This window comes from Marmota flaviventris, chromosome 2 (genome assembly GCF_047511675.1).
Source record: "Marmota flaviventris isolate mMarFla1 chromosome 2, mMarFla1.hap1, whole genome shotgun sequence".
NCBI classification, from domain to species: Eukaryota; Metazoa; Chordata; class Mammalia; order Rodentia; family Sciuridae; genus Marmota; species Marmota flaviventris.
In genome coordinates this window covers 3,868,044-3,886,556 of record NC_092499.1, presented here as the reverse complement: position 1 = coordinate 3,886,556, position 18,513 = coordinate 3,868,044, and the positions used below count along the sequence as shown (strand labels likewise).

At 42.4% G+C, this 18,513-nt stretch overlaps 1 protein-coding gene across 1 annotated transcript in view; it reads left to right on the top strand.

Moving 5' to 3' along the window:
• Positions 1-60: 60 nt before the first annotated feature.
• The window catches only part of Tecpr2 (tectonin beta-propeller repeat containing 2), an 82,005-nt gene continuing 63,552 nt past the window's right edge, over positions 61-18,513 (top strand). Inside the window, exons 1-3 of the mRNA XM_027946743.3 lie at positions 61-144; positions 4,684-4,974; positions 18,095-18,223. Coding sequence (XP_027802544.3) covers positions 4,756-4,974; positions 18,095-18,223 — 348 coding nt within the window. The 5' untranslated portion in view covers positions 61-144; positions 4,684-4,755. The remainder of the gene's footprint in view (positions 145-4,683; positions 4,975-18,094; positions 18,224-18,513) is intronic.

The window sequence follows — 18,513 nt, the reverse complement described above, 5'->3', positions numbered from 1 at the left end:
AGCCCCCGGCGGAGTCGGTGGTTGCTCGCCAGGCCGGCCCGGTTGCCCAGGGAACGGGCTCCCGGCGGCCCCCGCGGCCCGGAGTCCATCCCCGCCTCCTCGGGCCCCGCGGGGCCGACGAGTCCGGAGGGGCTGCCGCGGGAGGTGAGTCCGGCCACGCCGCGGGCGGCCGACGTCCCCTCGCCTCAGCCCTGGGGTCCCCACCGCCTGCTCGCCGGCGGCCCTGAGCCACCGTCCGCCCGCGCGCAGCGGCGGGGACCCAGCACCCTAGCACACGGAGCGCCTGGCAGAGGCCCGCGGGCCGCAGAGGGGACTCGGCGGAGCCCGGTCCTTCGACACCGCCCCGGGCCCGCACCGCGCGCCCCTGCTCTTCCCCCTCGCTGCCCAGGTGCCCACCCGCCTCGGGGCTCCAGGCGCCTCAGCCGCGTGATTGACGTTGTGATCTGTCCCCCGGGCCGCCCAGCCCGTGTCCCTGCCTCCGCCCGCCCCCGCCTCAGCAGGCTTTGACTCCTAGGTGTTGAGTGACTCCCCTCTCAATCCGTTTATAAGGCAGAGTGGGGTACCCTGGAGTCAAAACCGGGGTCGGGTCACAGCGCTGCCACTTCCCAGCAGTGGGATGGAGCAAGCGCAGCCACCTCTCTAAGCTTCCGTTTCATCTTCAGTAAAGTGGAGATAACAGCGTCTGTGTCGGGGGAGGTGGGAGGATTAAGTGGGTCAGTGCCTGCAGTAAAGCAGTGCTTGGTGCAGGGATCTCAATAAATAGCCTTGCTGTCATCCCCTCCATCGGTGCTGCCCTCTCTTTTTGATACTGGGGATTGAGCCCAGGAGCGCTCTACTACTGAGCAGCACTCCTAGTCCCCGCCCTGAGACAGGCCTTGCTCTGTTGCTGAGCCTGGCCTCGAACTTGTGATCTTCCTGCTTCAGCCGTGTAGTTCTCTTTTTCTTTCCACTGGTCCCTTCTTATGTCTTCTGACTTTCTCATTACTTTAGTTTCTCTCACTTGACTTCCATTTCTCTTACCTGCTCTTTGTTTTCCAGCTCTTTCTCATTGAGATAGGGGAGTTTTATTCTGTTGTCACTTCTGTTCGGTTTGTTGGTAGAATGTGGGATACACCCTCTTCTCATCTATTGGGATGATGAGTTGCACTTGGGGTTGACTGCTTCCTTGCAGCCAAGGTCTTGGAATCTTTAAGGAAGGGAATTCTGGGAAATTCCGATGGCCAGATCTCAGGCATGGGCAGAATCTGACCATGAAGCTGCTATAGCCCCTTGTCACTGTTGAGTCCTGGTCTTCTAACCTGTAAGAATTTTTGAACTTTCCTACACCCAGATATAATGCATGTTGATAGACCTCTGACCTTGCTTTTTTGGTGACTTGATTTACATTCAATATTTGTTCATTCAGCAGGTAGTTATTGGAGTATGTTTTGTGCCAGCCCCTAAGGATACTGTGGTTTGCCATGTGGACCCAGTTGCTGCCCTCAGGCAGCTCTGGTCTGGCCTTTGAACTTTCCAGTATGAGAATCAACTGCTGCCATAGGGTCTACTCCACTTGAGTTTCATGACCCACTTAGAAACCAGTGATGGACAAGATAGAATAAGGAGAGTTTCTTCTGCAGGATTTATGAAGAAGCTTTCGCTAGGTTTAAGTTATTTTGTAGCCACATCATCTTTTTTCATCCTAAGTTTGTTTTCAGTTTTTCTTTTAGAGAAGTTAACACTTCAGGTTTAAGGAGGAGGTCAGCTTATTTTAGCCTCTATATAATTTGACAAAATGGCTACTGTAACTTAGTGGGAGAAAAGGAAGGAAATGGCATCAAGCAGAGTAATTAATCGAGTTGGAAAGATAAGGAGCAAATCAGGAAATCCTTATACACATAATGAAAATGAGCTTTGGCATCAAGCGTGCAGAGAGTTCTAGGTACAGTGATACCCAGGGAGCTTGATAGAATCAGGAGGTAGTAGTTGGTGTCTTTGTGAATTGTTGAGGTAGAAGTGAACTGTTGTTCAAAACGTGTGTTCAGTTTAACAAGAATGTGTTCTTTGACCTGGATGAAAGTATTCCCATGAATTTTTGACACTATCTTATATTTAGGGCTATCATACTTGGGGAAATCTGGCATAATGTTTGAGAGCAATTAATAATAAACAAATATGGGTTGAGTGTTGATTGTACTATACTTTCTATTGGTCTTTCGAAGCACCACAAAGTATATAGACCCAAAGGACATAAGTAAAGACTAGGAAGAATTCATTGAAGGAAATAGAAAGCAGATAATGGTGGGGCCTTGTGAAAACTGTTCTCATAAATTTCTGGGAAAGTAGAGAAGGACAAAGTATCTGAGGGTGTCTCTGAAGACTTCCTGATAGAGGAGGACTATATCCTAGGATGTACATAGGTGAATGGGGAAGGGAGGAAAGGGACTTTGCAAATATGTATAGATTGTTGTGTGTTCGAGGTCTGTGGTGGATAGTTCATTGCAGCTGGGACCAAGAATGGGGATGGAAGAGTGGTCAAAATGTCCATATTTGGGTTAGGCTTTAGCCTGTGAGCACTGGTTATCTAGCAGGAATGGGAGCAGGGAAGTGACAGAATTTCATCTTGAAGATGAAATTACTCTCTCAATCCCATTCTGTTCTGCCATAGAATTTATTTACTTGTTAATTTTCCTTTTTAGTACTAAGGATTGAACCCAGGGATACTTAACCACTGAGCCATATTTTCAGCCCCATTTCTTTTTTATAATTATTAGATTTTGATGGACCTTTGTTTTATTTACTTATTTATATGTGGTGCTGAGAATCGAACCCAGTGCCTCATGCATGCTAGGCAAGTGCTCTACCATTGAACCACAACCCCAGTCCCTATTTATTTTTTATTTTAAAAATTTTGGGGAGTTACTGGTGATTGAACCCAGAGGCACTTAAACACTGAGCCACATCCCCAGCCCTTTTTTCACTAAGGTTTTTAGGGCCTCACTACGTTGCTGAGACTGATCTTAAAGTCTTCTTGCCTCAGCCTCCTGAGTCTCTGGGATTACAGGCATGCACCACCACACCAAGTTTTATTATTTATTTTTTGGGGGGTGGGTACCAGGGATTGAACTCAGGGGCACTCAACCACTGAGCCACATTCCCAGCCCTATTTTGTATTTTATTTAGAGACAGGGTCTCACTGAGTTGCTTAGTGCCTTACCATTGCTGAGGCTGGCTTTGAACTGGTGATCCTCCTGTCTCAGCCTCCTGAGCTGCTGGGATTACAGGTATGCACCACCGTGCCCAGCTTTATTATTAGTTTTTTTTAGTTGTAGATGGACACAATACCTTTCTTTCTTTATTTATGTGGTGCCGAGGATCAAACCCAGTGCCTCATATGTGCTAGACAATCACTCTACCACTGGGCTACAACTTCAGTCTCTCAGTTTTTATTTGAAATAGCATCTCACTAAATTGCGTAGGGCCTTGCTAAGTTGCTGAGGCTGGGCTGGAACTTGTGATCCTCCTGCCTCAGCCTTTTGAGTCATGGGTTTACATGCATACGCCATCAAAACCAGCCTGCCATAGAATTTAACACTTAAAATAATTATTTGTGTTGTAGCCAGACTTTCAAAATAAATTGTATAGCCAGATGGGGTGTTGTATGCCTATAATCCCTGCTACTTGGGAGGTTGAGGCAGGAAGATCACAAGATGGAGGTTAGTCTCAGCAAGTTAATGAGACCATATCTGAAAATAAAAATAAAAGGATTGGGGTAAAACACTCCTGCATTCAATCCCAGGACAAAACAAAACAAACAACAACAAAAAAAAAAAAAAAAAAAAAAAAAACCCTATAGAATTTGAAGAGCTAAAAATACTGAAATATGCCTGCAGGTCTAATCAGACACAGGGCATCTCTCTCTACTTGCTGATTGTCCATCAGAGCACTGAGTTGGCAAGGACCCAGGACTTGGAAAAGACCTAGATTCAAGTCTCAGCTGAGTCTCGTGATCCTCCATCCCCCAGCACCTTTTTCTACAAGTTCTGGATGATGCCACCCGCTTTCTAAGGCAGGGCAAAGATTTAAGGAGTGACTTTGTTAAGCATGTTGTGCTGGATAAAGATGAAGTATCTTGATTCAGGGAAGGTTGGAATCCAGAATGCAAAGAGGCCTGGGGCTCCTTGTGGCCCAGGTGTGAGGTGCTAAGCTTCTGGCACTAAGGTGGCTGTAGGCACTGTAGGACCTGTTCTTCCCAGCTCATTAACACAGGGAGTGCAATTCTGCATCTGGATGGGTTCACTGTTCTAGTACAAAGCAACTGTCTAACCTGTTGTGCTTCAAAGTTCTGGATGTTTTCCATGAAATGTTCTCTATATTCGCTTTAATCCACACTGATCTCTCCTTCATCTCATCGAGACCCATGGATTAGCACCTAATTACTTATGGTTCTGTGTCTCACTCTTTCATCGCCTTCCTGTCTGAATCTTAAGCTACTTGAGAACAACATAAAAACAGAGGCAAGTACATATTGAATTACATTTTGAACTAAAATGCTCAAATATAATCTCAGTAACATCTCCTTTACTTTCTCCATTTAAGCTCCAGCTATAATTTTTACCTGCCTGAAAGTTTCATGTTCCTACTGTTTAGAAATTACCTCTTTTCAGTATGGATGGGTATTAAAGACCTGTAAACCTTCTGTAGCCCCTAGGTTTCCCTAGATGATAAATCATCATTCCTCTTCCTGCCTGAAGAGTGTCTCTGGAAACCTGGGCCATGGCATCGATATCGGAGCCTGTTACATTCAGAGAGTTCTGCCCTTTGTACTATCTTCTCAATGCCATCCCCACAAAGATCCAGAAGGGTTTCCGCTCTATCATGGTCTACCTCACAGCGCTCGATACCAACCAGGACTACATCGCAGTGGGCAGCAGCATTGGCATGCTCTATCTGTACTGCAGGCACCTCAGCCAGATGAAGAAGTACAACTTTGAGGTGAGAATTGCTTTTCTTGCATCTTAGTGTGCCTGCGCTGTGTCTGGTGTTTAACACACTGATGTTCTGGGAGGGGTAATTCTATTTGCTAGAATAAGGCTCCATACTTTGCCCAAACAATACTTTAGGACTATCTTTGAGTTTTTTGGGTTTTTTTTAGTTATAGGTGGACACAATACCTTTATTTTATTATTTTTATGTAGTGCTGAGTATTGAACCCAGTGCCTCACACATGCTAGGCGAGCACTCTATCACTGAGCTACAATCCCAGCCCTAATTGAGTTGTTTTTAACTTTTAACATTGTTTTTAACTTTTTTCCTGTCTCCAAAATAATCTTGCATCTTTTTTGTTTTTTTGTGATACAAGGGGTTGAACTCAGGGGCACTCGACCACGGAGCCACATCCCCAGCCCTATTTTTTATTTTATTTAGAGACAGGGTCTCATTGAGTTACTTACTGCCTCACTGTTGCTGAGGCTGGCTTTGAACTGGTGATCCTCCCGCCTCAGCCTCCCGAACCTCTGGGATTACAGGTGTACGCCAACACGCCCCCTTCTTGTATCATTTTAAAAGAGTATTTTAGTGTTTAATACTTTTAGTGTCGAAAATAGGTATTTGTTTCCTAAATGTTTTATTTTCAAAGTGCCCTCACTAATTAACTTGAATGATCTCTAGTTATTCTATGATATTATCATGAAAAAGGATTTATGTCAATATGAATTGCCAGATTATGTACATCTTAAACCAATCTGTGGTCTGTATTCTTTTTTTTTTTTTTGGCAGTACTGGGGATTGGACCCAGGGTGCTCTACTACTGAGCTGCATCTCCAGCCCTTTTATTTTTTATTTTGATATAGAGTCTTGCCAAGTTGCAGAGGCTGGTAGTGAACATTGGATCCTCCTGCCTCAGCCTCCTGAGTAGCTGTGATGACAATTGTGCATGCCTTGTGCCTATCCTGAGAATCTGTGTTCTACACTGTTGTTGACTCAGGCATCTCTGTGTTATCGATGTTGGTGGGGACATTGTTTGACCGTGGTACAGTTGGCACCACGTATTGATGGACTGTAGTCTGATTCATCCATTTAGTCAGTATCTGTATTGAGTACATAGCTTTTCTGAGGCTCAAAGATGATCAGGTTTGATATTTACCACAAGAACTTGTGGGACTCTGTTCTGCCTGTGGTTAGAGGCTTTTATGGTCTAAGAAAGGGTTTTTGTATTTAGGAGAATACAGACACTTCAGTTTTAATCAGCATTCAATGTATTAAATTTTAGATTGCAAAAGTTTTTTTTTAACTCTGTGCTTGTTTTAAAATAACAGAAATGGTTAGCACACATGTAGCCCTAACTGTATGCCAGGGATTATTTTAAACCTTTATATATATTATCTCATATTATCTGTACAAACATTACACGAAGTCACTGTTATTATTATTTGCATTTACTAGGAAGACAGCCGAGGCAGAGTATAGCCAAGCTGCGCGAGACTGGGAAGTTACTGACTGGCAGCACCTTGTTCAAATTTGGGCATACTGGAATTTGCATTAATGTGTTTGCATCAAAATTAGAACTCCTAATGCTCCTTTTCTTTGCATAAATCTCATGGATTTGACTGATCACATTCCCTCGAACACAGGGACCATACACAACTAATCTTTGTAGCTATGAATTTAGTGTATCTGAAATCTCTCAAATACTTTAAATACTTAACAAAGAAGATTTATGAAACTGACAATGACAGGATGAATCAAAGAAATCTATACTTAGAGACACTGTGATCAAACTGTTAAAGACTGTTAAGGGAAAATGTTAAAAAGGTCTGGAGAAGAGCAACGTGCTATGTGTACCTGCCGGGAAGCAGGGATGTGAATGATGCAGGTTTCCCGTCGGAAGCCGGCTAGAAGACAGAAGCGTGGCCTTCTGGTGTGCTGAGAGAATTGCCAGGCCAGCGTTCTGTACTCAGTGAAAATATGTGTCAAAAAAGAAGGTGAAACAAAAGTACTGTCAGAGGAGGGAAAAGTCATGTAGACTTTACTGGTTGAACATCCCTAATCTGAAAATCCAAAAATCGAGATACTCCAAAACCCAAAATTTGTTGAGCATTGCATTGGCTTTTGTATATGGGTTTTGGGTTTTGGGATTAGGGCTGTTCAATCTGTATTATAAAGTCTTTCCTAATAAATTATAAAGTCTTTCCTAATAAATTCTGTGGACAGCTGGACATGAATATAGAAGAAAATGAAGCTAAGTGTCAGCCTTACTTGATGTGGTAATTTTGTCAGCACTTCAAAAGCACTTAGGGCTGGAGAAGTAGCTCAGTGGTAGAGCTTGCCCAGTGTGTGCCAGCCCAGGTTCAACCTCTAGCACCTGGAAAGAAAGTTTGTCTCACAAGTGCTGAGGCTTCAGCAGGCAGTCTGCATGTTTCCTCTTCACATGTCTCTCATCCTCCTTGAAATTCTCTGGTGACAGCCCAGCCAGGCTCCTTCCTTCAGCTCCGGCAACATCCTCTCTGCTGGTTTACTGTAGAGTCAAGAAAGGCATTCCAGAAAAGCAAATACTGTATGTAACTTTCAGGTCATTAAAGGTTGTGTTATTACTCAAACTTGAAGCAGTTGTTCTTTGTTAGTAAAGAAGGAAAATACTGATACAATCTTGTGAATTTTTATCTTATTTGGTTTTCTTAAATATTTAAAAACACTCCAGATCTACTAGTTATTTACTATGGCGGCAATTTCTGCTCAAGGTTGACTTTGATCCAGCAGAAGCAGCTCAAAAAGAAAGCTTTGTTGGGCTTTACAGTTCCCACGAGTCTGCTCATCAAGAGCGCTTTGTCCTGACATGGTTTTTCTGGGGGTAGAGGAGATGCTGCCTGCCAAGGAGCCTGAGAGGTTAGCCGATGCCAGCCTACTGGTGAGGGTTGTCCAGAACATCACTCCTGGTGCTTTTCAAATCAAGATTCTTTTCCTTAAATTTTCTGTTTACTGGGTTTCTGTGTGAGATAGTTATGTTGCCACTAGGAAGGCAATAATATGTGTCCCCTAGGAAACTGGACATGAGGGAGGCAGAAGCATGAACATACTCTTGGTGAGGTCTGAGATAGGCAAGATCATCTGAAGAGACAGAAGAACATCATGTAGGCCAGAAGACAGAAGAGAAGAGAATGTGATGGAAGGAATGAGTGGATAGACTGTTGTGTCTCTTGGGAAACTCAGGCCCAGCCACCCGTTTAGTGGGGATGCAGGGAACAGTGACCCCTGGAGTGGCTGGCTCTGGGCAGAGGCCTAGGCTGCCTTGACTTTTGCAGTGGGACCCTTCCCAAGGTCTGCTGACAGGACACTTGTTTGGCCAGAAATGGCTTCCTGCTTGCCGAGTGGCTTTTGGCCTGAAACTTGCTGCCTCTGCTGACTGACCAGTGCGGGGAGCAGGTAGGAGTCATATCTGTGAGTGTTCCGGTTTGTGTGGCTGTTGACATTTTGGCTTAGACTGGAGTCTCTGGTGCATCATTATAAGATTAGCTCCCTGGGCTGATAAAGTGCAGGACCCAGAAACGATAGAGTGTCTGGGTAAGGTCAGTGGAGACCAGACCCTGTGTGTGCTGTCACAAGTGTGAACAGTGTCAGGCAGGACCACTCACTTCCGTGTTAAAGGGCGCACATGTGTTGGGTGAAGCTGTGGATAAAAGCTTATGAACAATCAATCCTTCGGGAGCAGGGCTTTGGGGAGGCTGCCATTAGGGAGAGGCACATGGGAGCTTCCAGGTGTTGTGAATGGTTCCTTTCCCAAGCCAGGGGCAAACTCCGCGAGTACTCATAGCTGTTCAGACTGTACATATTATGCTATTTGTAGTCATGTATTTATGATCTATTTCTTTTTTAAAAATGAAAACAAACCATCAGTGAGGCACTTTGTATTTGGCCAATTGGCATTGTATAGGCAGCAAGCTCACCTGCCTGTCTCTTCTCTGTACCTGTCAGAGCTGACTGCATCTGCCTGACTTGGATTGGTATTTTAATGACACTGGCTCAGTTTTTAAAAATCATTGTTAAATAGTGTTTTAAATGATGGACTGGGTTGGGTGTGGTGGCTCACACCTATAATCCCAGGAACTTGAAAGGCTGAGGTGGGAGGATCCCACCAATGCCAATCTCAGCAACTTAGTGAGGCCCTAAGCAACTTAACAAGATTCTGTCAAAAAACAAAAAGGCCTTGGGCTGTAGCTTGATGGTAGAGCACACTTGGATTCAATCCCCAGTACCAAAATAAATAAATAAATAAATGATGGTCTGATTTTATGAAATAAAGTGTTAAAAAGATATTAATGGTAGATTAATAATTATTCATGGTGGAGCCTTGAGGGTTTGAGTGTGCTAAAAGTGGTATTATGAATCCTGATTCACTCATTTAAAAAAAATGAATATTTTATCTTTTTCTTTTATTTTAACCAGGGTTTGAACCCAGGGGCATTTAACCACTGAGCCACACGCCCAGTCCTTTTTATTTTTTTATTTTGAGACAGGATCTCACTGAGTTGCTTAGGGTATTGCTAAGTTGCTGAAGCTAGCTAGCCTCCAACTTGCAATCCTTCTGCCTCAGCCTCCTGAGTCACTGGGATAACAGACATGTGCTACCATACCTGGCTATGTTATCTCTTTAAAAGATTTTTTGTCAATGTCTAATTTTAATTATTACCTCCTACTATGGGAGCATAATTGATGGTACCCTAACTGCCATGTCCAAAGCCCAGCACTTACTGGTTGCTGCCTGCCACTGACTGCGTACAGCAGGGACACTATGGCAGGAACATTCCTGTGGCTCCAGGCAACCCCACTGACTCGACCAAAAGTCCGTTGAATTGTACTGGAACCCGAGATTCACCTACTCAGCCTTTTCTTTCCTTCTCCTTAGGTCATGGACCTGCATCTTGAGCTGGCAGTCTCCTTTCCTCTTCTGAGTGCTTCTCCTTCTTCCCCTCATCAATGTTTCCCTAATGGATGTGTTGCCTGTCTAATTCCACCTTGGGTCTTGTTTTTTGGTACACAAACCAATATACCGTAGTCCTCCTTGATCCATAGGAGATACATTTAAAACCCTCAGTGGATGCCTGGAATTGCAGAGAGGACCAAGCCCTAGTTGGACTGTATTTTTTCCTACACATATGTACACAGATTTAATGTCTTTTCCATCTTAACTAAGCTTTAAGCACGTTAGTTTATTAGAAAGCACATATTCAAGCACTACACTTGAATACGTGCTTTCTAATAAGAGACTGAGGCTCCTTGCCTACCTAAATGATAATTTTGATTTTGAAACCATTTGTTTAGAAAAATTATGCAGCCATTTTGAATTTGTGTTTTGATATGGCAAGAGTGCTAATAGATCATTTTGATTCCTGATGTGGTGATTTTTACAGTGACAAATTCCCAGGGAAAGTGTTCTCTTGTCAACCTCTTGCTACCGTGTTAAGACTATGTATCTAGGGGCTGGGGTTGTGGTTCAGTAGTAGAGCGCTTGCCTAGCACGTGCAAAGCCGTGGGTTCGATCCTCAGCACCACATAAAAATAATAAATAAATAAAGTTATTGTGTTCTACTACAACTAAAAAATAAATTTAAAAAAAAGACTATGTATCTAAAACATATTATTTGTCCTTCCTGCTTCAAAGCAGTGTCAATGAATCCTGCTAAGAGTACCTTTGGTGTCCTGTTATCCATCTCTAGACTGCAGAAGTGCTATCAGTCTCCGTACTCTCCGTAAGCCTCACAAACTGTCCATCGGCAAGCCCTTTGGACTCTCTCACAGAAGCAGAGAGCACAGAGCCATAGTGGGTCCCCTGGAAAGAGTCGTGCTTATGTGTGAATCCTGACTTTGGATTCTCACTAGCAGTGTTACCTTAGACAAATTGCACAGTGTTACCTTAGACAAATCTTGGAGCTCAGCTCCTAGTTTGTGATGAGGATAGCTGCAGCACCTGTCCTCCTATCTCTGGATTCAGTAAAGCACATGAAGTGTGCTCAACAAGTTGCCCGGTGCAGGAGAACACACAGGAGAGGTCATCGTGCTGTTTTTGTTATTGCCATCACCAGGGTTGACAGGGTTGGGGTGGGGGTCTTTGTCACATTTTCACTGCCTTGGTGGCACATTCTGTTTACCACTTTGCTCTTCTAAGGCCCTTGTTAACTCCAGCCCGACTCCTTGCCATGGGCTGCTGGCTGGTTGTCCTGCCTGGTCTCCCTCCCTCCCTCCCTCCACTCTACTCCTAGGCAGTGTCATCAATAACACCTGACTGAGAACACTGGCAGAACCAGGAATCTTCGGGGATCCCTCTGTTCCTTCCCATAGCTTAGGACTCAAGTCTCTTGACCTGTGTCTCAATCTGGCAATAGATGTATTTATAACCCGTGGAAACATTCTGGAAGCTCTGGAGCACTAGATGAAAGGGAGCTCGGCATCACCACCCCACGCACTGGAGGCAGCTCTTCATGTGCATGTCTGCAGAGGCAGATCTATGAGAGGCTGGGACTGTGACCTACTTTAGTTTATGTAACTGTAGAGCACACTTGATACCCAGAATGGGGAGGGTATTCTTACCTGTTTGGCAGATTGATAACTGTGATTAAAGTAGTGTGTGGGAGACATTGCTACATACCTTAGCAAGGTCAATTTTTCTGAATGAATGATTTCAAAATACAAAATACTCAGATGGGCTGTAAGCCTGAATATCTGTGTGTGCTGCTCATTTATGTTCTTTTAAATAAACTAACCTATGAAGGTCAAGTCAATGTTATTTTATATAATTATTGATCTAAGAACCAAAATGCCAAGAATCAATTTATAAATCGTGTTCAGGTGTCTTATTAGTCCTCTCAGAGAGACTGTGAGACAGGTAGATCACAGGCAGCCATTGCTGCACAGTGATGAAACTGCCCCTGGGGAGGCGCAGAATGCAGTAGACTCGACTCTGCAACAGATCTTCCGACTTCAGACTCTGTATTTGCTTTTGTTGTTCAGGAAGTACACCTCTTTCATTCTCTCTTAATGAGAGCTCATCATATTCATACTGTTAATCAACATTTTCTCCATTAGAAATGAGTTTTAAAATTTTGTTATTTTGTAGATTAAAAATCCTCAAGCAAGAAAAAAGAATTCTGGGAAGATAGTGGGTAGGAAGCAACTAGTAATTTGTCTCCCCTGCTAGTCAGCAGTTGCACCTGCAGAATGTGTCTGATGTAACTCTGGAATCTATTAAGGCTTGTGATTTCCAGGGAAGGCTTGAAGGATAAATTGTGGCTAATTTCCGTCATTTTGAGCTCTTGGCACAGTAGCAGATGCTCTTCCCTTGTTCTTAGCTCTGTGAAACACACTTGTGCACATGTTTCTGGAACATCTTGCACATAACTTGTGCCAGGATCCAGGATGGGCTAATAATACTTTGTCTTCTCCATATTTGGGATCTATGCTCTGAATGCTGATTGCTACTTCTGATCACAGAGGTGTGTCCAAAAGGTGGATAGCTGTTGTTATACTTCACCCTGTTGTCACATGTCCCTGACTCTCCAGCTGAAGTGACGTCTAGAGGATTTAAGAGCTAGTGTGTCCTTCTCCCTTCATATTACTCTTTTTTCCCCTTTTGGGGTCTAGACACTGAAAAACAGGTCATCGAAGATGTGAGCGTGATCTGGCTGACAAGGCCCATGTCACCTTCCTCCCTCACAGCTCTACGCGCATCCCTCCCAAAACTGTGTGCTCAGTTGGAGAGGACAGCCTCCTGCACAGAGGAGACGGCTCTTCAGTAGCTGCACTACTCTGCTAGAATCTTCATCTTTTGTGGTTCATTTGGAGTACAACATAGGATAGTCCACTTACCAGTACTCCATACACATCCAAATGAGGTCTTGCCTGTGGAAACATTGCAAAGCACTACATAAAAGAGGAAAATCAGAATATCACTGTGTAGCCAGGCACCATGGTACACACTTATAATCCCAGCTACTCCAGAGGCTGAGGCAGGAGGATTGCAAGTTCAAAGTTAGCCTCAGCAACTTAATGAGATCCTGTCTCAAAACAAAAAATATAAAGTGTTGGTGATGTGCCTCAGTTTGATCCCCAGTAGCAGAAAAAGATATATAAAAAAAAAAAAAAAAAGAAAGTGTTCCTGTCCTAGAAAAAGTATAGACTCAGAAAAGATGTGAGAAGACCAGGCTGCCCTTTGGCAGAGAGTCTGCTTACAACAGCAGACAATAACAACAATAAAAGAAAAACAACAATTAGGCAACACCAAAAGTAATAACAACACCTGCAGAATTTGGGGAAAGAGTAGAATTTGATTTTTTTCCACATTTTTTATTGGTACATTAAAATTTGTACAAAATGATGGGAATTTGTTGTTACATATTTGTACATGCACACAATATAACAATACAATTTGGCCAGTGTCTCTCCACAGCACCTTCCCCCTCCCACCCTGCTCCTACTCCTTGGTCCCTTTCCTCTACTGATCTCCCTTTGATTTTTCATGAGATCCACCCTCAGCTTTCTTTTTTCCTCTCTAGCTTCCACATATGAGAGAAAACATATGACCCTTGCCCTTCTGAGTTTGACTTAATTTGCTTAACATAATGGTCTCTAGTTCCACCCATTTTCCTGAAAATGCCCTGATTTCTTTCTTTCTTTTTTCTTTCTTTTTGGTATCAGGGCTTGAACCCAGGGGCACTTAACCACTGAGCCATATCCCCAGCCCTTTTTTATATTTTATTTTGAGTCAGTCTTGCTAATTGCTTAGGGCCTCACTGAGTTGCAGAGGCTGGCTTTAGACTCATGATCCTCCTGCTTCAGCCTCCTGGGCCACTGGGATTACAGGCACGTGCCATGATGTCCAGCTGCTTCTTTTTTATTTTTTATTTTTTTTTATGGCTGAATAAAACTTTACTGCATATATGTATACACCACATTTTCTTTATCCATCTATCCATTGATGGATACCTAGGCTGCTTCATAGTTTGGCTGTTGTGAATGTGCTGCTCTAAATATAGGTATGCATGTATCACTGTAGTATGCTGACTTTAATTCTTTAGGATACATACCCGTGAGTGGCATAGCTGGGTCATATGGTAGTTCCATGCCTAGTCTTTTGAGGAATCTCCATACTGATTTCCACAGTGGTTGTACTAATTTATACTCCCACCAACAGTGTAAAAATATAGAATCTGATTTTCTGAATGACTATATTATTAGATTCAAATGCTAGTTTTCAAAAACAAATTACCAGATATACAAAGAAACAGGAAAATGTGTCCAAAGGGGAAAAGTAAACCGATAGATACTGTCCCAAGGAAAAAACAGATGATGGACCTAGACAAAGATTTAAAACAGTTATCTTAAAGAAGCTCAAAAAGCCGGGTGTGGTGGCACATGCCTGTAATCCCAGCAGCTCAGAAGGCTGAGGCAGGAGGATTACGTGTTCAAAGCCAGCCTCAGCAATTTAGCCAGGTGCTAAGCAACTCAGTGAGAGTCTATCTCTAATAAAATACAAAATAGGGCTGGGGATGTGGCTCAGTGGTCAAGTGTCCCTGGTACCACCCCCCCACCCCCCCAAAAAAAAAAAAAGCTCAAAAAATAGGGGCTGAGGATATAGCTCAATTGGTAGAGTGCTTGCCTCACATGCACAAGGCCCTGGGTTCAATCCCCAGCACCACATACACACACACACACACAAAAAAAAAAAAAAAAAAAAAAAGCTCAAAAAACTAAAGGAAGATATGGAGAAAGATTGGAAAATGATGTATGAATGAAATGATAATATCAAGAACGAGAAAACCAAAAAAAGTTCTAGAGCTGAAAAGAACAATGACTGAAATTAAAAAGTTGACTTAAGAGGGTTTCAAAGGCAGATTTGAGCAAGCAGAAAAAGGAATTCATGAACTTCAAGCAGAATGATTGAAATGATCAAGTCTAAGGAACAAAAAGAAAAATGTTTAAAGAAAAGTGGACAGAGCTTAGCCAGGCACCATGACGCATGCCTGTGATCCCAGCAGCTCAGGAGGCTGAGGCAGGAAGATCACAGGTCAAAGCCTGTCTTAGCAATTTAGGGAGATACCGTCTCAAAAAACGGCTAGGGATGTAGGTTAGAGGTAGAACACCCCTGGGCTCAATCCCCAGTACCACAAGACAAAAGAAAAGAAGAACAGTAATGCAGGAAAGGAGGCAAAAAGTTAGAATGCACTAAACAAAACAAATAACAAAATGACAGAAATAAATCCTTTCTAACCAGTAATTATTTAAATGTAAGTTCAAAAGATATTATCAAATTGATTAAATTCAAAAGACAGATATTGTCAGAATGTATCTTTTTTAATGATCAAATTATTTGCTGTGTACAAAAGACTTGCTTTAGATTCAAAGACACAAATAGGTTGCAGATGAAAAAATGGAGAAAGATATCACAGGGTTTGAGAGGTGACTTAGAGGCCCTGAGTTCAACCTCCAGCACCACAAAAAGATTCCCCACAAAAAATAGTTAGAACTAATAATTCAAGATAGAAGTAAGGTCAGCACACAAAATTAAGTCATATTTTTAAACACTCATTCTGAGAAGGAAATTTTTTAAAAGTTTCACTTAAGATAGCATTTTCTTTTTAAGAAAAAGATATCTAGGAATTAAACAAGGAGGTGACAGTCTTATACAATTAAAAGTACAAAATATAGCCAAAATGAAGAAGATCTAAGTAAATAGAAACAACCTATGTTCCTGTATTGCAAGACTTAAGGTTTCCATATTTGTCAAAGTGATCTAGAAATACAGTACAGTTGCTATAAAATATCAACATTGTTTACAGAAATAGAAAAACCTGTTCTCAAATTCACATGAATTCTTAAGGGACCCCTAGTGTCCTAAATAATTGTGAAAAAGAAAACAAAGCTAGGGCTGGGGTTGTGGTTCAGTGGTAGAGCACTTGCCAAGCATGCGAGAGGCACTGGGTTTCATCCCTGGCACTACATTAAAAAAATAAAAAAGGTGTTGTGTACATCTGCAACTAAAAAGAAAGAACAAAGCTAGAGATCTCATACTGAATTAAAGACAGTGTGGTATTGGTATAAAGATAGACATCACTGAGGTAGGAGAATCATAAGTTCGAGGCCAGCCTCAGCAACTTAGCAAAGCCCTAAGCAAGTTAGTGAGACCCTGTCTCAAAATGAAAAATGTAAAAAAGGGCTAGGGATGTGGCTCAATGATAGAGCACCCCTGGGTTCAATCCCGTGACCCCCCCCCAAAAATGATAGACATATAGACCAATGAAATGAATAGATGGACCTGAAATAAACTCTCACTTATGGCCAAATAATTTTTGATAAGGCTAGCATATAGCTCGATGGGGAAAGGACAGTCTTTTCCACAAATGGTGCTAGCAACACTCAGTGTCTACATGCAGAAGAATTAAGTGGACCTTCACCTAATACCACATTGAAAAGTGAGCTAAGGACTTCAACATAAAACCTGAAACAAACGGGAAGAAGAAAGCCTAGCATAAAGCTTTATATTATGAATTTGGTGATTATTTCTTGGATATGACGTTAAAGGCAAAAGCAACAAGAAAAATTTTAAAAATTTTATGGAATTCAAATTAAAATCCAAAATTGAAAATTTTCTACTTCAGGAGCCACTATCAACAGAGTTAAAAGGTAATTTACAAATTAGGAGGTAATTTTTGTGAGTCACAATGTGTGGCAAGGGATTATTTATATCCAGAATTCATAGAAAATTCCTCAAACTCAATGAGAAGAAATGACTCAGTTAAAAAATGGGCAGTGGATATGACATTTCTCCAGAAAAGATAAGCACATAGACAATAAGCACATGAAAAGATGTTCAACATCACTAAGCATTAGGGATAGATACCACCTCACCCCCATTAGGGTATCTACTACCAAAAAACCAAAACAGAAAAAAGCCAAGCAGGAAATAACAGGGTTGGCCAGGATGTGAAAAATTGGAACCTTTATGCATTGTTAGTGGGACACAAAATGGTGCAGCTGCTTTAGAAAACACCATGGTGGCTCCTCAAAACATTAGGGGTAAAATTACATATGATTCAGGAATTCCAGGTGGCTATCACCCAGTGGAAAACAGAGCAGGATTTCAAAGAGGTATTTGTACAAACATGTTCACAGCATTATTCACAAGAGCTAAAATGGGTAAGATGAATGGATAAGCCAAGTGTGACTTGTATGACACACAAGGAAATATTATTTGGCCTTAAAAATGATAGAAAATCTGCTGGGTGCAGTGGTGCACACCTGTAATCCCAGCAACTCAGGAGGCTGAAGTAGGAGGATCCCAAGTTCTCAGCAATTTGGGGAACCCTGTTACAAAATAAAAATATAAAAAACCTGCTGGGGATGTGATGCAATGGTTAAGTGCTCCTGGGTTTAATCCCCAGTACCCCCCCCCCCAAAAAAAAGAAATTCTGATGCATGCTGTTAGCATGTAAAATGAATCTGGAGAATGTTGTGTGATGTGAAATAAGCCCATCAGGAAAAAGGCAAACATTGGGTGATTCCACTTGGTGAGATACTTAGATGATGGCTGTGAAGAGCAGGAGGTAGAGGGAATGGATTCGTGTTGAATGGGCTTCCATTGTACAATGTGGGAGCTGGAAGCCGGTGGTAGTTGCACAGCGTCATGGATGTGTTGTACAGTGAAACATACACTTACAGGGACTGGGGATGTGGCTCAAGCGGTAGCGCACTCACCTGGCTTGCGTGCGGCCTGGGTTCCATCCTCAGCACCACATACAAATAAAAATGTTGTGTCTGCCAAAAAAAAAAAAATTAAAATTCTCTCTTAAAAAAAAAAAATTAAAAAAAAAAAAAAAAGAAACATACACTTACAGACGGTGGTTATGGTGATTTTAGTTTCTGTGTATTTTAACATAATTTTAAAAAACCAGGAATGGGACTTTAGAAAGGAAAAGGTTTTTAACAGATTTAATTGTCTAACTTGCAATCATTTCTAGTCAGGAATCCCTGGAATGAAGGTTTTTGTACCTTTGGTTATAGTCTTCCTCCTTTTGCATCTTAAAGCCTGTCTGCTCATGGATTCTGTTGTGTGTATTTCCTTGTCTAGGGGAAAACAGAATCCATCACTGTCGTGAAGTTGCTGAGCTGCTTTGATGACCTTGTGGCAGCAGGCACAGCCTCTGGGAGAGTTGCGGTTTTTCAACTTGTGTCTTCATTGCCAGGGAGAAATAAACAGGTAAGTGCTCATAATTTTAGCATTTCTTCATTTGGTGGCAAATTCCTCATGGATTAGAAATCTTCATCTACCTAGAAAAATTTATTCTCAGAAAAGCATAACTTTGTGCTGTTTGTAGATAACATTTTTGTTCCTGATGGACACTTGGCACAAAGTATGTACGTGTGGGTACTTCCATTTTTGCTTGATTCTCCTGGAGTGTTCTCTGTGGGTTTTGAAGGTGGACAGATGGAACCTTATGCAGGTTATGAGTGGCAAAGCAGGCTGGGAAATCCAGCTCCCACATAAAT